The 22,637-nt window shown below is 34.3% G+C and overlaps 2 protein-coding genes across 3 annotated transcripts in view; both read right to left on the bottom strand.

Moving 5' to 3' along the window:
* Nucleotides 1-13,551, bottom strand: part of LOC135840735 (chitin synthase chs-2-like) — a 30,090-nt gene extending 16,539 nt beyond the window's left edge. Inside the window, exons 1-2 of one of the 2 annotated variants that reach the window (XM_065357395.1) lie at nt 12,978-13,551; nt 4,867-4,998 (exon numbers count right to left, since the gene is read on the bottom strand). In XM_065357395.1, the coding sequence (XP_065213467.1) occupies nt 4,867-4,988 (122 nt within the window). In that variant the 5' untranslated portion in view covers nt 4,989-4,998; nt 12,978-13,551. The remainder of the gene's footprint in view (nt 1-4,866; nt 4,999-12,977) is intronic. The other variant, XM_065357394.1, reaches the window with a different exon arrangement.
* A 5,311-nt stretch (nt 13,552-18,862) lies between these two features.
* LOC135841007 (uncharacterized) lies at nt 18,863-20,218 on the bottom strand. The gene is made up of 5 exons (XM_065357785.1): nt 20,081-20,218; nt 19,638-19,988; nt 19,483-19,545; nt 19,109-19,375; nt 18,863-19,015 (listed from the first exon to the last, which is right to left on the bottom strand). Exons 1-5 carry the CDS (start codon nt 20,132-20,134, stop codon nt 18,983-18,985), a joined length of 768 nt encoding a protein of 255 aa, XP_065213857.1. The 5' UTR covers nt 20,135-20,218; the 3' UTR covers nt 18,863-18,982.
* Nucleotides 20,219-22,637: the final 2,419 nt, after the last annotated feature.

Genomic DNA, 22,637 nt, shown 5'->3' with positions numbered 1-22,637 from the left:
GGTAGTAGGTCTAGGTATTAAAAATTGATCATTTCCTAACTACACAGGCTACTTTCCATCCACGTCAACAAACTACATATCAAATAATAGATCAATGTTAATGGCTTTTTCGTGAATTAAGACATAATTATCGAAGTGTCGTAACATTCGGTAAAGAAAAAAAAATGAAAACGAATTCCCCACCCTCTTTCACTGTTCAAGTCGAGCTGCGTACCTACCTATTTTACCCGAGCATTCATTAAACATAATGACCAGTAGGTTTTTTCTTTTTTACCAACTGACATTCACTTCATCGATTTATTATTTTTATTTGAGAATAATAGCTCGATTTGAAATTTTCGTTGTACCATGTTTATTAAGTTGGTTTATGGTTATTATAAGAAAAATACTGTCGAATATGGAAGACAGCTCGTAAAGGTATCATGGTTACACTCTCTCGTCACGCACAGCGGAACCGTTACCGAATAATTCGTGTATTCATGAATCATTAATACATTCAGGTAGTGTTGCTATAGTAGATGCCTATTCAAAAATGCATAAAAGAAATTATCAGCTCAACTCGTAGGTATGAGTACGTATGTGTAGTTGATCGCATTTTAAATACGCGTAATAAGCATAGGATTTAGGCAGTGTAAGCATTGGCTCGTGTATAACATTGAGGTGAAAATACTCCTACAAGAAAGGTATCCTAATTGGCAGAAAATTTTCTATTCCAGACAACGCTGTAGATAAAAAGAGCTTGCAAAAAGATATCACCAGTTAAGAGGGTATGTATTTCCTATAGTAAGATAGGTAAAATGCCCCTGTACCTGAATTTTGGCAAATTATGATGGATTATTATTATTGGTACCTCTAAAAAAATTTCGATCCAAAAATCCACCCCCACCACACCTTCTTTAGCAGATATAGCTTTAAAAAACGGGTTTTTTTGCTAGAAAAAAACTGTATTCATGAGCATCATAGGTAAATTTCATGCAATCCTGGGAATGTGTAGAAGAAGGATGGGTCCTTGGACACCATTTTTTTTAGAATTTTTTATCATGTTGGTGGTGGTAAAAATGACAAAAGAAAACTTTGAACCCCCGGATTGCTTCGGATTGAAAAGGGCTAAGCAGATAAATTTTCTGCCAAAATGTGTATTTTGAAGAGTACTTTCTTTTAACATACGAGTTGAATGAAAAAATTGTTTGCAACGTGATCATTTTTTCAAAAAACCTCTTAAAATACCCATTTTTTTGTATTTTTATGGCAAAAATGTGTAAAATGTGAAAATTGCTCTCTCTTTACAATTTTTAATGAAATCAAAAATGTTCATCTTTTGTAAAAAAAAAAAAAAAATGTTTGAAGATTTTTGCATCGAATGGTACAACTCATTAACAATGGCTACGAAAAGAAGCAATTCACAACTGCAGCTTTTATAGACATTAAAAAGGCCTTTGACTCTGTATGGCATGGCATTGCGGTTTAATTCACAAATTAGTTACAATTGAAACACCCACCTTTCTACGTAAAATCATTTCTTCCTTCCTTCAAAATAGGAAATTTTATGTTCAAATCGACGATGAAAGCTCTTTGCTTCGAGGAATCAGCCAAGGTGTATCGCAAGGCGCTGTATTGAGTCCAACATTGTTCATCTTATACTGCTATGATATTCCTAAACCAGCAGATAATGAAATAGCAATGTTTGCTGATGATACGTGTTTACTCAGCCAAAATAATGATCTTCTAATTGCTCGTAATCAACTTCAAGCTAGTATCAATGAATTTGAACCATGGTTTGAAGGTTTAAACACTAGAAACTTATGCTAAATCCTCTTAAAAGTGAAACGAAAATCTTCACACTTCGCAAAATCTCACCAACTCCAGAAATCTTAATCGATAACACAGTGGGACCATGGAATACATCAACAGTTAAATATCTCAGCATACACTTGGACCCAGGGCTGTTAAATTACCGTAATTTATTCGCTGGTAAAATACGGTATTTTACGGTATTTATGGTATTTTACTAATTTGGATATGAAATGAAGAGTTTTTTTTTGTAGTTTGACTTCGAAGTTCTGAGCTTCTGACCTGCCTCTGAAGTAAATGTTGATCTGTTTTAGGTGTTATTAAAGATTATAGAAAATTTTCCGTGGACATTTTTTGGAAATTTATAGGGAAAATTTTTGGTAACTTTCAAATCATCAATTTCCATGGAAATTTGGAAACTTATGAAGGAAAGATGGAAAAAAGTGTTAATTTGGTTTTTTGGTAAATTTTGGTAAAATACGGTAATAAACTTTTGGTAAAATGTAATTTACCAACATAAATTACCTTACAGCCCTGCTTGGACCTGAAACTATCTCTCAAAAACCATATGTGACGTGACGGGACAAAATCGACCTTCGGACCTAAAAAATTATTTTTCACTTTTTGACGGATTTTTGGTACTCGGACATTCAAAAATCATTTAAAACCACCCAGAAGTCCCTATGATTTGCATAGCTCCATACACATGGTAATCCAGTCAGAAGTGTGCTCATTTTTTTGATTTTTTTTTTTGATTTTTTCATTATTTCAACTTTTAAATCGACCTGGAGGCGAAACAAAGCGTTCTACAAGAAAAATACATCGAGCAAAGTTGTAGAGAATTAAATTTCTAAAAACCTATAAGAGGTTTATTTTTCTCCAAAATGCATAGTTTTTCCGTTTTTCTCAAAAAACAAAAACCTCATGATGATTACCATAAAATTTATGTTTTTTGAGAAAAACGGAAAAACTATGCATTTAGGAGAAAAATAAACCTCTTATAGGTTTTTGGAAATTTAATTCTCTACAACTTTGCTCGGTATATTTTTCTCGTAGAACGCTTTGTTTCGCCTCCAGATCAATTTCAAAATTGAAATAATGAAAAAATAAAATAAAAAATTGAAAAAATGAGCGCAATCATGACTGAGCCCCCTGTATCAATGTAAATAACCATTTTACCCAGTGATATTCACACAAGACAGGCAAGAAACGTTATCCAAGACTATGTTTAGCTCAGTTTAGCCGGAGAACCTGATTAGAACGCAAGCGCTTCCGCTAAACGAGCAGAACTGGACTGAAAACTTTAACCCCCCATAACTCAAAAACTTATTTTCAGCTCGAAGGTCGATTTTGTAGCGTCGCGTCACATATTGTTCTCAAATCACATGATGCCTACCTCAAACTACATAAACTTTACGCCTTACTGAATCGTCGTTCCAGATTGTCTATATCTTCAATCTTGTAGTCTACTTCTTTACAAAAGTCTCATCCATAGCTCATTCACATATGCAGCACAAATATGGATAACAGCTTCAAAAACTAACAAACATAAGCTACAAATTATACAAAACAAAGTTCTGTGAATCATCACAAACGCACCATGGCTCCTCCAAAGTAATCAGTTACATAATGAACTGCAAATAAAATCAATCAACGCCTTCTCTGAAAGACTTACTGAAAAATACCTATTCACGCTGGAATCGCTTGATGACTTTGAATTCCTACTTAGCAAAAATCTTATGAATCGTCTTGAAACACATAAAAATCCTCAACATCTTTTTTGATGCAATAAAATAATAATTTTCTTTCAAATCGTTATATTTGTAGGTTTTTATAAAAATTTTTGCCTACCCTCTTAAGTATCACGTTATTATTGTATAAAAATTGATCACTTTGTGTATAGTGTTTAGGCACTGAGCCGATAAATACATATTTCTTCTTCTTGTTCATTTTTGGCATTTTTTCAACCATTCCATATTTGGGACCATTTTTTTAAATTTTCAAACACTGGCATTTTTGAAAAAAAAAATGAATAAATAATTGGAAAAAGGTGGGGAACCAATTGGGGTGAAATTCTGGGGGCTGGGGGGGCATTGAAACAGATTGGGCTACCCTACCTATCTATTGCACCTTATTTTGAACAAAATCCAGCTTACAGTTCTCTCTGCACAAGGCATTCAAAAAGGATTCATTTAGCGTCCTTTCTTCCATGTTAAAATAGGATGAAATCAAAATGTTGCCAAATTGACCTAGGAAGCTGAAATTTGGTAAACTTCTCATGTTCAACCCTCCAAATCGATTGGAAACACCTCCAAACCGTTTTGAGCAGTTCTGGAGCCTCTAGCAGATTTTTGAAAGTAGAAATTTCCTCAAAATTTTGCCAAATGAAGTTGGGAAGCTAAAATTGACTCTTTACTCTAATTTCAACCTGCTGAGTCGACTGGAGATGGTTTTGAATCATTCTGGAGTCTCTAGCGGTATTTTGGAAATTCCAGTTTTCCAAAAAAATACCATAAAATCTGTCTAAATCAACTTGAGCATGCGTACTCGCACTCGCAATTGGTACTTGTTATAGTGACCCACTTGATTTCATTTAAAACATCTCAAGCAACAAAAACACGCTCTTTATGGTTCCGCAGCATTGGTCAAATATTATTCTTTTGAAAAACACATACCATACAGTAGTCTCTTATAGTTAGACTTGGAACACCGCATTCTTGCACGAGACGTACGAAAAATAAAAATAAAAAAAATCATCGCTTCGAGCGTAGGTAGGTACTCGTTAATTTCCTACAAATTTCCCACACTTTCACTGCTTCATTTCGTTTTCTGTACGAAAACGATTCACTTTCGGTTTTCATTGCAGTTAATTAAAGTACCTACGGTACGCGTTACATTTTTCAGCGTGTATAAATCATAACACCGTGTTATGCAATTAACGTCTCATTCTGCCTGGATTATTATTTATTGTGTTTATTCATTTTTTTATTCCTAATCAATATCAAATATTTCGTTGACGATAATATCAGCTTAGATGCATAGATTTAATAATACGTAATTCAATTTTTCGCATACCTTCCGCCGTATATGTCTTGATTTAATGGCGAATTTTCGTCGTCATCGTCTGAAAATTCTTTATCGCTGTCTCTCATTACTGGAGCAGCTAATGAGCTTTGACTAGGTCTCAGGACTGCCATTATTATTGATCTATAAAAACAAGAATACGATGGAATATTAATGTTATCTGCGGTATCATATTGAATATTGATATTAGTAAGGTAGGTTAGGTTTTTAGGTATTTACGAGTATTCGGTTGGCTCGTCTGTCTATCTCTATATGTAGATCTAAATGTGTAGGTAGAGATCTAGATCTCTCATACACGTGTGGGACCTACTAACACACTAACAAGCTCTACGACCTGGCTTGTTCGTAGAAATTCGTATAGGCACCTAAATGTGTATCACATAGTTATAGCTAAATACACAAGTATGGTACCTAACAATTTTATATAGGTAGGTAAGTATACCTACTGAGTGAATCGTTATCTTGATCTTAAAATATCGTAACTCACTGCATACCTATGAATTTTTATCCTATCCAAAAGTACATACCTACACAAGAAGAAATTTCTACTTTGGTTGTCATTGATTTACGACTACGTAATGCTTGATGATTTACATTGTAACTAAGATATCCAGGTGAATGGTAACGTTCTTTATTGTCCGGTCATTGGCGCTATTACCAGGTAGCAAGACGAAGAAGGCCTCGAGATATGAAATCTCATTTAATGTTCGCATTAACTACAAATAGTAACCAGCACATTGCAGTAATAGATTATACATTTTTCTCGTAATTTTTCATTTGTTCCCTTTATCGTTCGTAATGATTTCAAGTATCTTTTCTCCCCTGCTTCGTATTCGTATCCCTCCCTCCTTTGAGCATTCGTATATGCGGTTTTAATTTACTCCGCGACGACTTTCTTACGCGGTTTTATTTTATTGTACACGCGTGATCGAGTTTATGATCAGAAGAAGAACTTCGACTTTGGTTTGGGGAATTAATGTTGAGCTATCGATCTGTGTATTTCGTTCAGGTATTACTGTAATTTAGACGGTGTTGAACGAACGCTGATGTTGTACGAAGTATGAGTAGAAGAAAGCTGGTCTTTGATCTAATTTTAGTGGTTTGTATTTGTGCTTGAACTATAAACGAATGAATAAGTACCAGATTTAAAAAGAGAGGAGGTATCAAGTTGAGATATTATTTGAAAGTCGAGTTATTTAAAACTTCGTGCAGTCTTTATTTTGAAAAAGGGATTGATTCAGATTTTGGAAAAAATAAGTAACTTGAATGATGGGTGAAAAAAGTAGCAGAATATGATTCTGATTTTTTGAGAAATTTATCTGATACTTATTTGATAGCTCGAATAATCTTACTGCTTTAATGCCAATGGATCTCAATTCTTTGAGAGATCACTCATGAAAGTGAAAGTATAGTTTTTTCAGTCCTTTGGAGGCAAAGGACTGAAGAAAAAGTCCCAGAATAAAGATGTGAGGTACCTACTTGTGTAGAATTTTGTATCATTCGTTGCCATTGAAAAAAAAAAAAATTATTCCCATCATCTCTTTATCAGCTTCGAGGTACACCAAAAGAACTTTCTGAAAATACCTACCTATTATTCATTAGATGGACTGAGTCAGATTTGACTCTCATGTTAGTAGCCTTGATTTTATCATTCTGTGTGAATTTGTGATAGGAGATACGTTTACTTTGACTAGTTCAAGGTCGTTGATTACGCAGTCCTCGCCATTTCTTTCCCTTCCCTTCCCTTTTCTCCCTTTCCTGTTTAAATATTTTGCATCATTAATACTTTTTCATCAAATAACTTTTGCCCGAATCCTCAGACGAATTTATTTAAGTCAAGTATTCCAGAGAAATTGTGCTCAATTGAGCATATTCATGTTATGCGTCAGATCATTGAAACAACTAACGAATTTAGAATGCACCATGTTTAGCATTCATTGATTTTGAAAAAGCATTTGACTCGTTGAAAATGGTGTCTATGATGACAGCTCTTGAAAAGATTGGGATTGATTCTGCATACCTGTGTGTGATCTAGTATTATTTTAGGGTTATACAAAAATGTGTTTTTAATGTTTTTTTTTTTTTTTTTGGTTTTAAAACAGTTTTATTCTCTTGTTCATCAAAACTATGTGTGTAAAACACGTTTTAAACACAAATTAATTTATTTTAGGTTCACCACAGGGACGAAACTAAGGGGGGGGGGGGGTGTGGGGGGTGTAACACCCCCCCCCCCCAGTCATTATGGATAGTCGGCAAATTCGGCAAAAATTGGTTTAGTCGGCAATTGCCGACTTTGCCAAAATTTGCCGACTTTGCTGAGACTTGACAAAGTCGATAAGTTTTAAAAACTGTTTGTCCTAATAAAGAGGCTTATTTGCCGACTTTTATGGAACTTGGAATAGCACATTTTTAAAAATTTTTGCCCTCGCTTCGCTCGGGCTGAATACTATTCTATTTCTAAATTTTTGTACCTGGGTAAAATTGGTTCTAGGTAGAGGTACTCTTCTAAATATTGAGAATCTGGAATGTAGGTGATTAAAAATTAATTTTTTGTGAGAGAGTAATAATTTACGTATACTTACTAAGTTGTACTTAAATTATGAATTTACAAATACTTCAGCCCTCGCTTCGCTCAGGCGGGTTGTTTTTTTATTCAAAATCAAACTTTTTAAAAATCAACTACATATGTATTCAAACTTTTAAAAAATGTTTGAATACAAAAATAAACTCCTCATGTAGAGAAAAAAATGTTTTTTTACTTCTCGAAATACGAAATTTCGAGAGCTTTGCCCTCGCTTTGTTTGGACCTTTTGCTTTTCTTTTTTGGAGCTGAAATTTCTAAAAAAAATCAATCAAATTCTGGAAATTTCAAACCGAAAAAATCAACCTCCTCCCATGAAAAATCATTGTTTTTTTACTTATAAAAATAAAAATTTTCAAAAGCTTTTGCCCTCGCTACGCTCGGGCTAATTTGTTTATTTATTTTCATTTTTATAAATTGAAAAAATTCAGCTTAAGGCTTCTTAAAATTGAAAAATGAACATGCAAATTTTTATGTCATAATAGGCTATGAATATAACCTAATACCCACATATGTGTTGAGTATATCAATTGGCAAACTTTTCTTCTCGTCAGATTTTATTTCACATTAAAAAACTCACTGTTTTAGTCGGCAAAATAGGTATTTTTTTGTCATATCAGTCGGCAAATTTTTGGTCGAATACCCCCCCCCCCCCCCCAAAGAAAATGCCTAGTTTCGTCCCTGGTTCACCAGTCATCAATTTTCAAGATGTGACATCCTAAAATAGCCATAAAGCTAAAGAAATACAGTGGAGTTTTGATAACTTGAAGCTGAAGGGAGAAAGAGTTGACTTCGAGTTATCGGAGTTTTTGAGTTATCGGAGTTCGAGTTATGGAAGTTCGTTTTTTGGTATATTCCGAGTTAGCGAAGTTTGAATTAGATGAATGTTTTTTTTTTTTTACCATGGAATGAAATGGAAACACGTAATTATACCTTCATTACCTTAATGCCAAATCCGAGTATGTCCATCCAAAAAAAGTACGATTTTACACATCACTGATAAGGTTCGGATATGCTCGGAAGGGTTCGTTGAGTTCGGATTGAACATCGGTTACCTTCATGCATCTTCTGTGTTGCACTTTTACTGCACTCAGATGAAAATTTTTCAATTCAGGGCATCCCAGAGTCTTATCAGTGACTCAAAAAGACAATTTTGGTAACGCGTGTGTATTTGAGTGAAACGTACATGTTTATGGACATAAATGTACTTATAAGCAGGCCTTTTTTTGTAATTCTACTTCTGAGGGGGACTCTAAATTGAAGTTGCAATTCCCTAATTTTCATACCACCCCCCCCCCTCACCGCACTGTACATAATTTGAATTTTTGAGAAAAAAATCGATGTACCCACGCCAAATTATTTTTTTACCTATTGTTATAAGTAACTTTGATGAGTTGGTAAAAGAGGTTTGCATCAATGAGATTTGCATTTACAAGTTTTTTCAACAAGAAATTCGAGTTATAGAGGCAAAACGTTACCAATGTTCAACTTACAGAGGTTTTTTCTATATTTTTCAAAAAATTTACTTCGAGTTATCAGAGGTTTTGGACTTTTTGCTTTGAGTTGAAGAAGTGAATTTTACATTTTGAGTCTTATGGGGAGTTGAAGGGAAACAGACTTTGCTTCGAGTTAATGGAGTTTGGTATTAAAAAAATTAAAATCAAAACACAAAATTTGTCTCTAAAAATACAGTTTATTCAATTCCACTTCTTTTTCAACTAGAAACTGAAAAAATTGTTTTTTTTTTAGGAAATTAGAGTTCAAAAAAAGCTGTTTTAAACGTGTTTTAAACATAACGCCACAGCTTCTATTACAGTAAATGGAGAAAATGCAAAAATAAGGCTCAAAAAGGGAATAAGACATGGAGATGCCCTTTCACCTAAATTGTTCACAGCCACACTCTATAACAGCATTAGAGATATACTATGGGGAGAGGGAGAACTGCAGATCTCTGGAGTAAAATTGACCCATTTGCTATATGCTGATGATGTGGTGATGATAGCGCAAAATATGGATGAACTTTAGGGAATGCTGGACAAGATGAGGGATGCATGTCTAGAAGTAGGACTGAAAATTAATAAAGGGAAGACCAAAACTATGTGTAATGGGTTTGTAACTGACAAAAAATGTGCCTAGATGGAGGGTGATGAAATTGAGATGGTTGACGGAATTGTGTACCTGGGCCAAGATATGACAATGAATAACAATTTCAACAGAAAAATATCCAGGAGAATAAAGGCATCATGGGTAGCATACTCGAGGCTGTGAGGTATAATCAGAGAGAAGTCAATACCAATATATCTGAGAAGGAAGGTAGCCAAACAATGCATCATCCTAGTGGTGTCCTCATATGCTAGTGAGACGTGGGCATTGACAAAGAAGCTGGAAGATAGAATTATCAAGATGCAGAGGTGAATGGAGCGATCAATCCTGGGGATAACTCTTTGATATAAATGGACAGTGGAGAAAATCTGGGAGACCACAGGGATGACGGACATTATGGAGGCAGCAAAGCAGAGTAAGTGGCGCTGGTTTGGTCATGTTGCCAGAAGCGGGGATCAGCGATGGGTGGTGAAGACTACTCAGTGGAGACCAGATGGAAAACAGGCACTGGGGAGACCAAAATGGAGATGGGAAGATGAGATATGGACATGTGATGGAGAATGGTAGAGTACAGCCCAAGACTGAAGCTCGTGGAAAGAAGTTGAGGAGGCCTTCATCCAGCAGTGGATTGAGAAAGAAGGCTGAAAAGAAGAAAGAAGAAGATTCCAGAGAAATTGAAAATCTTCACGTTTTTTTCACCCATTCTGAGTGCATTTTTTTCCAAATTGAAAAAAAACCTGCCTTGGTGAAAATGTCCAGGGAAATGTCTCAACCAGCGCAGACATTTTTGTACCTGAGAATGAGAAATCGACGAAAGTCTCCAAAAATGCACCATCAGCCAAAATTTCAGATGCTGGAATTCATTTTTTTGAATTTTCAAGACTTCAAATTTAGCCAAAAAAGGAAAAAAATCAAAATTCTACAAAATTGACGTACAAACGCTGAAATTTGGTTTACATCCAATTTTCCACCTTCCGAGTAGAAGTTTCGAACTGTTCTGGAGCCTCCAGTGGATTTTTAAACTCTCCAGTTTTTGGGGAAAACACTGCGAAGTAGAGTGAAAATAAAATTCATTTTCATCATCTTTGTGACCCATTCGATCGATAATTTTTTTTGCCAAACTCCCTGGCTTTTCCCAATTTCCCTGTTTGTGAGATTGAACACCATGCCATGAATGTTTAATGTCCTGGTACTTTCTGCTACGAGTCATCGTGGCAATTACGATTTTCCCAAACTGTCTCCACCTCGAATCATATGCAAGGACATAATCGATGATGAAGCAACCTTCGTTATTGGCCGGATCACGTTATCGATCCGGGATATGTTCACATTACGAAATGTTTCCATTTGGTTACAAGACATCAGATGGCAACCAATTAACACGCGGAAAAGGTAGAAAATAACAGCAATACCCTCATATACGAGTTGGATCATCTCTCGAGTAAACATTAAACAAAAAATGCATTTTCTGACTAAAAAAAATTAACACCGTTGGTTACGTAATCGAAGAAGGATTCGCTCGAACGATGACCTAAGATCATGAGTTTAATCTGGTATAACAAAGCCTTCGCCTTCGGGTTGGCGTACCTATACTCGAGAAGACAAGAACAAGGGCCAAAGCCCATCACCGCGTGATTCCGATACAGTACGTCACAGATGAATCAAACGTTGACTAGATGTAGATGGTTTGCGGTTTTGACCACCTATTTTTTTGTAATTTTTTCGACGTTTAGGTACTCCACAACCTACGAATAATGAATTAATAATACGCTATTCGTTGATTCTGAATATCTTTCAAAAATTTGACCTACATTTGTGCATGGTGCTGAGCTGTTCGAGAATTATGCGCGGTTGATGTGTTTTGATTTACTCAAGCATCCGACTAATCGGTGTTGTCCGATTGTTATCATTAAAATGGTTAATTAATAATGGTACTTTATTTAAAGAACATTAATGGAAAACAAGAGTGCTGGATGGTGTAGGTAGGTATTTTTCGAACGAAATCACTGAGTGGAAATTAATGTCCTGATAAGTTATCTAGCAACCGTTTACATTCTGGTCTAATACACACGTTGCAGTATCTACGGGTATATACGAGTACCTATTTGTAGGTATTTTGATATTGTAAAAAGCCTACCGCGAAGTGAGAGTTGAAATCAACGTGTTTCAATCGTTAGTTATAATTAAATACACGCCTCGATTTATAAATCTAATTTTTTAAACGAGATGTTACGAGATGTTGAAACGTCGAAGATTAAAAAAACGACAAAGCAACATAGATTTAGCGATTTTAGGATGAAAGAATTTTATTATTTTTTATTAAGATTCTCATTTTCAATTTGAACAAATTTATGACTTTTTTTTGGAAAACTGGAATTTCTGAAATATCGCTTGAGACTCCAGAAGGGGTTATAACCACTTTCAGTCAACTCGTCAGCATATCTGAATTAGGAGATATATTAAATTTCAGCTTTTCAACTTCATTTGGTAAAATTTTATGGAAATTCCAACTTTCAAAAATCTGCTGGAGGCTCCAGAACGGCACAAAACGATTCGAACCCGTTTCTAATCGATTTGCAGGGTCGAAAATAGGGAGTACACTAAATTTCAAATTTCTAGGTTGATTTGGTAAAATCTTAATTTTTCCCCCATTTTTAATTCAAAATTACTCGTATTTCAAAAATTCACCAAAAATCGAAAAATGCATTTTTAGTTTCTGAAATTTTGACTGACGATGTATTTTTGTATACTCTTTCGATCTAGCTTTCTCCTTTTCAAAAAGTTCTCTATACTTATCTTGTGAGTATACAATTAACGCTTAACAAAACCTCAAATATCGATATCAGCCCAACTAGGTAGCGTTAAACGAGACATTATTGAAGTCTAGAGACCTTTTGAAACGATTTTTCAGTCATTGACCTCATTTTATAAAGGATTTAAAGCAATAAAAAGCTTTTGAGATTTTAATCAGTTATCAAGAACTATTTGAAACTGAATAGGTATGAATGATGCTTGGATATCACATTTTTTGCAGTACTCAATGCTCGTAGAATAATAAGTACCTATTACTATAAAATCGTGTCATTAAGACCGGATTTATTATATGGGATGCAAATTCCTGCGCCTCGAAGTGCTCGAAAAGTTCATCGTCCTCGCAATAATGAAACGTTGTTTACCTTCTGGACTTGAATTGATGGTCTAGACATCTGTAAATGATTTTGTTTTTGTCTGGTTTTTTAAAAGTCGAGCGATTTTGAAAGTTCATTTCTCTTTTTTGCCTTTCTAATTGAAAAGATTTCACTACCTGCCTACTCATTTTCCAGTATTTGACTCAAAATTAGTTTCAAAATAGTAAAGGGATATTTTAGTTGACCAAAGGGCAAAGATTTGCAATAATACTCGTAGTAGGTAAACTTACCTATTCGATTAGTCCATTAAACAGGTTGATGAAATGAAATTCATAGAGCACCGTTGATAACACGATGATAAGATGTTGAAGTTGAATTGTATGTAATAATTAAACTTGCACATATTAAATTTATAATAAAAAAAATTATAGAAAAGAACACCAAACGCACAATTAAGTATATAAACACTTCACATGGTTTCGAAAAAGGCCCAATCACCACGAAAGAAAAAAAAACAAACGATTTTTTTACATGGAATATTTTACACGCTGGATATTAAATCCGTCTATACGATGTATCACATTGTATACACGATAGTCAACTGGTTTTAGTTAATCAAAACCAATTTCTCTACCGACCAAATACCAAAGAGAGTACTTTGATCTGTTTTTAGTGAAGGTAGTGAGAAAGTGGTATTACAATTCCATTGGTCGCTGGAACCTGACGTCATAAACAGGTTCGCATAACCTACGAAAAATCAGATTTTATTCGGCGCTAGATCTTGGTAGTACACGCGTACGTCGAGTTATCTAACATCTTGGTCTTAACATTATTACCTGTGTACTCACTTCTTGCTTGTCTCCTCATCTATGTACCTACTCCTCGGCGGCTCGGCGAATTTAAATTTGTTGTACGGGTTGTCTTCTGGATGATGACAAGTAATGTGTTGGCACCGATAGGTACGGGTAGGTTAGGTACCTACTGCCAAAGAGTCGATGTGAACATGTAAATGTGGAGAATTTTTTTCTTCTGATGCATCGAATGATTATATGAGGTTTGCTAGATCATTAACGAGTTACCGTTTTTTTTTCATTGGAATTTTTTTTTTCGATGTCTGGAGGGCTGGGTTCGTATTTTTACATCATCGCGAACAGTATGTGGTGGTTATTATAATGAACCAACTGGTTTATTTGCACGACTGCAGATTTTAGTTCTATTTTTGTGTCTTCAGTTGCCAAGTGCTGGAAGTACGGTACCTCTCTACCTACTTGATTTAGACTAGAGTTCGAATTTGTGATGGTGATAAATTTGCATACTCCGAAAAATAAAGGAAATTTATTGAGGCAGTGGAGCTGTTGAAACTGAATGGTGATTCCTCTCCCCTCTCCTCGCCCCTTTTCCTACTAGCAAAAATTCTCAGACACACTGTCTCCCCCCCCCACACACACACGCCTACCTAAAAAAAATTATTCACTCTAGCTGCACTCTTTTTCACATCTTCCTTATTAGACCATCTTTGTTAATACCAAGTGTACAATCTGAAATGTAAGAGGACGAGGAAAAAGAAAGGAGAGAGGTCCTATGAACGCCCCCCCCCCCAGAGACACCCTGGGCTCAGGGGCCCATCTTGGTGTGTTTCCTCCAAGCAGATAGGGGTGGACAGAGTGTGTTGCCATGACAAAGTAGGCACAAAAAGTCATCAACTTCTGTGAGCAAGTTAGCTATGCCAGCTTTGAGAAGAGACTAACTAGTAACTAAGGAGTACCCAAATACAACAAAAAAACAAATTTTTATTTATTATCAACGTACAAAGTATACAAGTAGGAACTTGAAGGAGAAGAGGGAACTTTAACATTAGAAGGACTTGAAAATTAAAAATTTAATCTATACAATGTTGGCACTTACACATTTATTTACTGCAACACTCTTACAAATTGAATAACCCCTGGTCCAGAATTGAACCAACTCAATTTAGCCCAAACCTTGCCAGGGGGCCACTCTCACACTTGGTATTTTTTTGTAAATGTCGCAGGAGACATCACATGTCGTCAGCTCTGGCAGCAATATCTCGAAGGTGGGACTCGCATGTAGGTACTGTTATGTCTCTTCAGCCACTTCATCAGAAGGGTTGAGGAACGATAGCAATACCAAAAACCAATACTGTCAAATAGCCTAATTTTTTAAAAAATTAAAAAATTTACAAAATACCAAATTAAATTTTCAAAATTGGTACAAATACTGAAAACCAATACCAAAATAGTTTTGAAATTTGTACTTTGGTATTTTCAATTTTTTTCTCAAAATTTTTTTCATTTTGGCTTTGACTCTTGCAGTTTCGATTTTTCATTTTTGAAGAAATTGAGCTGGAATTTGGAGCTTTTCTTTACTAAATTGTTGCAGAAAAATCTTGCCATAAAAAAACACCAAAAATTACCAAAAAAAAAAAATATCAAAAATTACCAAAAAAAAATATATCAAAAATTGCCAAAAAGTCTCACTTTTTTGATGAAAATTGCTGAAAAGTTTCAATTGTTTGCCAAAAAATTAATAAAAATTGTTGATTTTTTGCAAAAAACTCCTATAAGCTTCATTTTTTTTCCAAAAAATTGCTCAAAGTCTTGCTTCTTTGCCAAAATTGTCAAAATGTTGCTTTCTTGTTAGAAATTGACAAAAAATTTCATTTTTATTCTTAAAATAGCTGAAAACCCCTGCTTTATTACCAAAATGTTGTGAAATAGTTTACTACTCTCATTTCTGGCAACATTTGCAGGTCATAATTTTTTTTGACAGTAATTGTCAAAAAGTCCTTTTTTTTAGCTTTTTTAAAAAAATGTTCTGGCTTTTTTGTGATCTTTTTCTTGTTTTAAAAGTATGTTTTGTTCGTGTTTTCTGACTCTTTCGATCACTTTTTTGAACTTGTATGATTGAAACCAGTAAGAAAATGTTGTCCAAGTGAATTAGATGGAAAATCAGTTCAAATTGGAAACAATTTCTGTAAAAGGTGTTTTTGCTGCAAAATATTTACAAGCGTATGCTTTAGTACATAATTCTTGCAAAGTCAGTCATCCTAGTCCTTATTCCTCCGGGAGCATGGGCTCAAAATATAACTCACTACGAAGTAGGTTAGCCTAGGTGAAAAATTTTGCAACATACTCGTACCGTTGAAAAAAGGCGTTTTAATTTTGGTCCTCGGAATCAGGACCATTTTTTGCATACCTACCTGCCGCATAATCTTCTCACACTTGCCGAAAAACTGAAATTCTGCTCCAATGAAAAATTACCCCCTATCCCTAATTGATCATTAGCAAAAAAAAAAGTGGATATGAATATTTACGAGTGTTGAGTTGAGGGGTTTCAATTCTGTTATTTTTTTGTGTAATGTGTACAAAATACTGATTAATTGAAATGAATGTGAATGCAAATTTTTTTTGGATGTCTTCTACAGTTTGATGTGGTTTCAAATAATTTTGATAGCATTTTGGGCTATTTTTAAAGAAATTAAATTTAATGATTTTTATAACATTTTGAATAATTTTGTATGAAATTTTAATATCTTCTATTAGCTTTTCTGTTATTTTTTTGTGTAATGTGTACAAAATACTGATTAATTGAAATGAATGTGAATGCAAATTTTTTTTGGATGTCTTCTACAGTTTGATGTGGTTTCAAATAATTTTGATAACATTTTGGGCTATTTTTAAAGAAATTAAATTTAATGATTTTTATAACATTTTGAATAATTTTGTATGAAATTTTAATATCTTCTATTAGCTTTTCATTTATGTTTTTCTGACATTTGCAGCATTTTTCATGTAAATTTGACCATTTTTGCGATGTACATATAAGTGTTAAAATAGCATTCGGGTGATTTTTTGAAAATATTTTTTTACATCATTTTCAATATTTTTGATAAAAATTTTGAAACAAAGTTTGATCGTGAAATAAGAGCAAGAGTGCTAAAACTCATATAACCAAAATTTCAGGCCCTAAAGTTCATTTTTGGATTTTTGACAATTTTTTAAAAATGTTAAAGATTCTAAGAGGTTGTTTTAACTTTTTCATGGATAGTTTTTATTCTTTTTCATGAAGTGTAATTTTTTTTTGAAAGAAATGAATCATCGTGAACAATGAATTACTTTGATTCAACTCTCGTTTGGATCATTCTGGAGCCTCCAACGATTTTTTATTATTTTTTTCATAAATTTTAAGTCGCTCTGAAAGGGTTGAAAATGAACTTCACTTCGTATAACTAATAACTTTGGTCGGTTATTCCCTAAGTTGGGACCGGTAGTGAATTTTTGAACAATTTATTGCAGATTTCAGAAAAAGTGAAAAATCAAATTTTCGAAGAAGGAGTATAACAAGCGATTTTTTGGGCAAGATATCATCTGATGTGTCTACACGATCACTCAACTCGAAAATAATCTCAATTTGATTTTACATTTTTAAGGTGTCCAAGAAGTTTTCAAATTTCTCCATAAATTTTCAAATCACTCTGAAAGGAATAAGGGGATCAGCAATGAACGTTAGCGTCAATAATATTGATCGATGCTTATTGGACACCCTTACGACCATTTTAGGAGTGCCAATCCAAAAGTGAATTGTTGACCGATTCGTAAATTCCAGAAAAATGAACCAAAATCAAATATTCAAAGAAGTGGGATTTTCGTCAAGAAATTGCATCTTGTGTGTGGAAAAAAATGTAAAAATTTTCAGGTATTGACTATTTATGATACGTATTTTCAACATCAGGTAGAATCCCTCCCTCATTCGATCGTCTGGCTCGAGAGCAATCGCAATTTAACGCGCTTTTTTGTGCCCCCCCCCGAGTTTTCTTTCTCCAGAAATTTTAAATAGCGTTGAAGATTTCAAAAAGGTCAAATTGCGATCGTTTTCGAGTCGGGTTATCATAAATGTAGACACACTAGACGATTTCTTTCAAAAAAAAAAAAAAAAAAAAAAACACAGTCGTTTATGTACCCTCTTTGAAAATTTTCAATTTTTCTGTCAAAAATTCCTTTTTGAACTGACACTTATGGAAATTCGTGGTAATTTTCTAAAACGGTTGAGAAGGTCGCCCAATAAGCACCCACTAAAGTTACAGGTGCTAAAGCTCATTTTTGAATTTTCCAGATCGATTTGGAATCTCTGGAAAAAATTGAAAAATCGCTGCTGGCTCCAGGAGGGCTCAAAACTCGTAAGTAGATAATTTTTGATGTGTGGGAATTGAATTGAAAAAACTATTCACCTGGGTTCATTTGAAGAGTGATATTCCAAAACTCGCTTTGTCCATTTTTATCAAAGTTGAGTTTTCAGTGGTACCTGGTAGATGAAGTATTAACTCACATTCCTACATCATCAACCTACCAAAATGAGGTGTTAAACTCACCTAAATAGCCAATTCACTAAAAAATTTTTAAAAAATAATGTTCCAAAATGCGCTTTGTCCATTTTTATTGAAATTTTTTTCAGCAGTATTTAGTGGATGAAATGTATACCTACACTCCTACATCATAAATCCACCCAAATAAAGTGCTAAACTCGCCTAAAAAGCCAATTTACCCGTTTAAAGGGAAACTGTTTTTCCTCTCTCCTGAAAAGTTGTGAAAATGGACAAAGCGAGTTTTGGAATATCACTCTTCATTTGCTAAAAAAAAAATGAAAAATTTGAAAAATTTTCACCTCAAACAGCTTCTTTGAATTTTTAAAATTTTCAAAAATTTGTCCAAAATCCAAATACTTGACAAATTTTTAAATTTCTAAAAAATTTGATTAAAAACTGAAAACTTTTAGCATAAGTAAAGAGATAAGATCCATGTTTTTTTTTTCTTCAAAATTTAATCCAATGTCCTGAAAATTGGGAGCAAGATTGGAGTATTTTTCAAGCTCCAAATCATATTTTTCACCAAGTACATACAAACTTCTTTGTGGGGAGAATCGTCAACTGCACCACCTACTTTTATTCTGATCTTGAAAAATTGATAGTGTCGGTATTTTCAAATATTCTTGATTACTAGCCAGCAAACTTTTTAGTGATCATGCACGTTCCAATTACTGATTTTTTAAACACTTTTTTCTCGATTCATTATGAAATTATTCATTGATATGTCAAATGTTGACAAATGAGGAAAAATGCAACTACTTCATACTCAAATGATAAAATAAACAGGCACAATTTAATTAATACGGATTCGTTTATTATTGTTATCAATTTTTTTTTTACAAAAGTTTCATAGCCGAAATAACAGATGTGAGAAATAAATTATGGACGAAGTGATACGACGAGGTTCTTCCATTAGTAATAGTAGAATGGAGGCATTCTCTGTTGCTGTAAATGGAAATTAATTTCATTACTCGTTATTTAAATGTAATTATTGTAAGCATTTATACCTATGTATACTAATAAATTTGTAATTCTTACAGCCATTCCAACGGTGTACCGGATATTGGTGGACAATTGGCTGGCAACGTCATCGGCAAGATGTTGGTATTGAGGTGGAGTATTGTTCAGAATGGTATTCTTGATATTTTCATAAACCGAACGAGGAAGATATGGCATATATTGATCCAGCATGGTGTACAGATTCTTGTAAGCCAACGAGTAATCGTACGAAGATGGAGTGATATCGGTCGAGTAAGGATTATAGGTGGGATCAGGCATTGGATAATTATCAGGGATCACTGGCAACTGTAAATAATTAGGTAGGTAAGTTGAAAATTACCAATATCTATATTGTACTTACAAATAATTTATGATTTAGATAAATTTTAATTTATAAGAATGAGCACACTTACATTAGGCGATCTCTTAGCAATAACTGGAATAGAAGGATTAACAGTGGGGTATGATGGATTAACCTGTAACGAAACCAAAATACGTCTATTAGGTACCTATTTACTCGCAGAATTAAATTTTAAAATTTCTAAAGGATATGAAAAAGTTGACAAACTGGGTATTGTGGATATCCATCGTTGAGTTTGCAAGAAGGTGGACTTGGCAAATTGTAGATTCCTCTGCGATCCAATTCTTTCCTAAGTTCAGCGGCAGTAGCTTGCAAAATATTACTCTCCTCTGAGTACGATAAGTTGGGAATATTCATGTCGAGAATGGTGTGGTATTGGTAAACGTCGCTCAGTCTGATGTTATATTGTTGAGCAATCTGGTAGAATTTTTCGTAAAGTCCAGGTTCGTAGAAATTCAACCATGGAAGATCGCAGTAAGAATACCAAGGTGCTCCACTCAGCATCTGACGGTAGATCGACGAATCGTACGGTAGATTTAAATCGACCGCGTTGGCGTTCTGTATTAAAAAACATTCATAGAAAATTATTTATCAATTTATGGACAATATTTTTCAAAGTAAAGTATACTCGAATTTCTCGAATAGTTCACCTGAGATGAGAAAACACCCAAGAGGGCGACCAATAACAACACTCGTGATGCCATTTTTATCAGTGACTCGAGTTCGTACTTGTGAATCGGTTAGGACTTTTCAATTTACTGATCGCTGTAGTCGTTTTGTTGCGAATTTTATACGATAATTTTTCCCATTTAATCGTCTGTCTTGCATTTCATCATTTTTGATGGGTGTCAAAATATTTGATCGTTGAATTACGTATAGGTATAGGCGCTGCGATGATATTCAAATAGGTATGAAATATTGTAACAGCTCGAAGTCATCTATTTTAAAATGTATTTTGGTCTATCTTTTGTATTTGTACGTTCTACATATTTTTGATTTGTAAACTTGCGAACTTTAATGGTATCTCGCGATGAAATTGATGCGAATTGGCGTCATTTGCCATGCGATGACGTTGCCATTTGCGGTGAAATTAAGCAAATAGGAATTTATGGGCTTGATATTTTTTGCTGCTTGCTCGTATTGAGATGGATGGGAGAAAATAACATACTTTGTATTTGATCAAATTCACAAGAGATATTTTATTTTGAGCTGAAAATCGCATAAGTATAAAAAAGTTTAGGGTCTAGGTCGAAAAGAGCAGAAGCTATGGGTTCTTAAAACAGATCTATTTTCGAAAGAAAAAAAGTAGATTTTTTAAAAATTACATCCTATTGCTATAATTTGTATGGAATCGAACAAATCTTTGAAAAAGTGCGATTCAAGTTTATAGTCTTAAACCTTCCTGAGGCAACTAAAAAGTTAAGGTATTCGTTCACAAATTTTCCTATTCCAAAAAATTGGAAAACATGTTTTCAAACTCAAAACTTCTCTCTTCAAGAAGTCAAATTACTTCGATTTTGATTAAACTGGATAATGTTTTCAATTGAATATTTTTTCAATTTCATTTTTTAAACATTTTTCTCACTTTTCTCTTGAACATGAAAAAAAAAATTTAAAAATTGCCTATAAGTAGCATTGAAGCTCATTATTGAGAATTGATTCAACTTGAAGCAAATCTGAATGCAGGGTTTCAAAAAGATAGATAAGCAATTTAAAAAACAATAACTGAGAAATTTGAAAAGCTCACAACTAAATATTCAATGTGAAAGCTCAATTTTTTGTGATAGGTAATCGCAAAAGTTGAAAGCGAACAGTTGAAAATTTGAAAAAAAATAAATCCTATCATCCAAGTAATTTTAAAAGTAGGATCTCAATCAATACCAGAAAGAAGGCAAATCCTCATATTCGTAAAAATATATCATCATCATCATCATTGAACTTTGACCCGGTGAGCTGTTCAGCCTGTCTGGGAAAATGTAGAAGAATTGCTCACCGATGTATCATCAAGTCTTTTCTTTGGTCTTCCTCTACTCCTCCTGCCAGTTGGAGTGTACTTTTTGACTTTTTGGGGGGACTGTTCATCAGGCATTCTGTCAACGTGTTTTCATCATTGTTTCTTCCATAGCATGGGCTTTTTTGCCTGCTGCCCAACAGGGTTCCCTGATTTTTCAGCCCATTTCTTCTTATTTTTGTTTTCTCTAGAAATTGTTTTTTTCACTTCTATGGGTTTCTAGCCCAAGGAAGTATAGCTTGATGAGGGGGCTGCCCTCTGCGCCTTCAAGCTGACTTTCCCAAAGTTCAGTTATAGTGCTGAAATCTTGCTTTTGTACAGGATTTGTGTCTAGCACTAGCAGTATTTATGACTCTTGAGTATTGGGGTTCGCAAGCTTCGCTGCTCTTCCTGTTGCTGCTTCAGGGATATTTTCCGATTGTTTTCTCCTCTCCCCTACTTCCTGAGATGGCTTGATTGATGTTGTAGCCCATTCAGGTTGCAGCTTTGACGCTGGGCACACGTCAAGGTGTTAGGTTTGGTCTTAGCCTCATCCTCAGCTTCCAGCCTGCTGATGATGAGTTACCAGCCTCTGCAACGTGAATGCTCCAAACATCTCTTAAGGTTTCTCTTCTCTACTCCTGGGACTGGCAGTTGTAGCATAGATTGTACTTACCTCAAGCTGGCCCAAGAGGCCAAAATATACCATAACTCAAATTTTAAATTCTGTAAATTCTGAGCTTCAGTTTTTTAAATTGATCAAATTTTTGAACAAACATTGGTGAAAAATATTTTCAAAATTTGGTTTAATCGGGATGAATAAAGTTGAAATTTGGTTTATACTCCAATTTTGACTTCCTGAATTGATTAGTGGAATTTTTGAGCTGTTCCAAAGCTCATGGCTGATTATTAAATTTGTTGGTTATTTGAAAGCCTCCTTGAAGAGAGCTCTAATGTAATTCATAACTTACAAATTCAGATGATGGTTTGATGGTAATGGCATAATTTTTCCAGTTGTGTTGGCTAGATTTTTCATTTTTGTAACCAAATCTTTTATCGCAAAAATACCAAAAAAAACTGGAAGGTTCACAAATTTTTTAGAAGCTCCAGAAGCAGAATGGTTCAAAATCATTACAGATTGGTTTTTAGATTGTGTAACGTCGCTACACGCGCGTTCCAAATATTTGCCGAGGCAGCATACTTAGTGCTGACTTGGA

The sequence above is a fragment of the Planococcus citri genome, chromosome 3, assembly GCF_950023065.1.
Source record: "Planococcus citri chromosome 3, ihPlaCitr1.1, whole genome shotgun sequence".
In the NCBI taxonomy this organism is placed as follows: domain Eukaryota; kingdom Metazoa; phylum Arthropoda; class Insecta; order Hemiptera; family Pseudococcidae; genus Planococcus; species Planococcus citri.
This window is presented reverse-complemented; position numbering and strand designations above follow the sequence as displayed.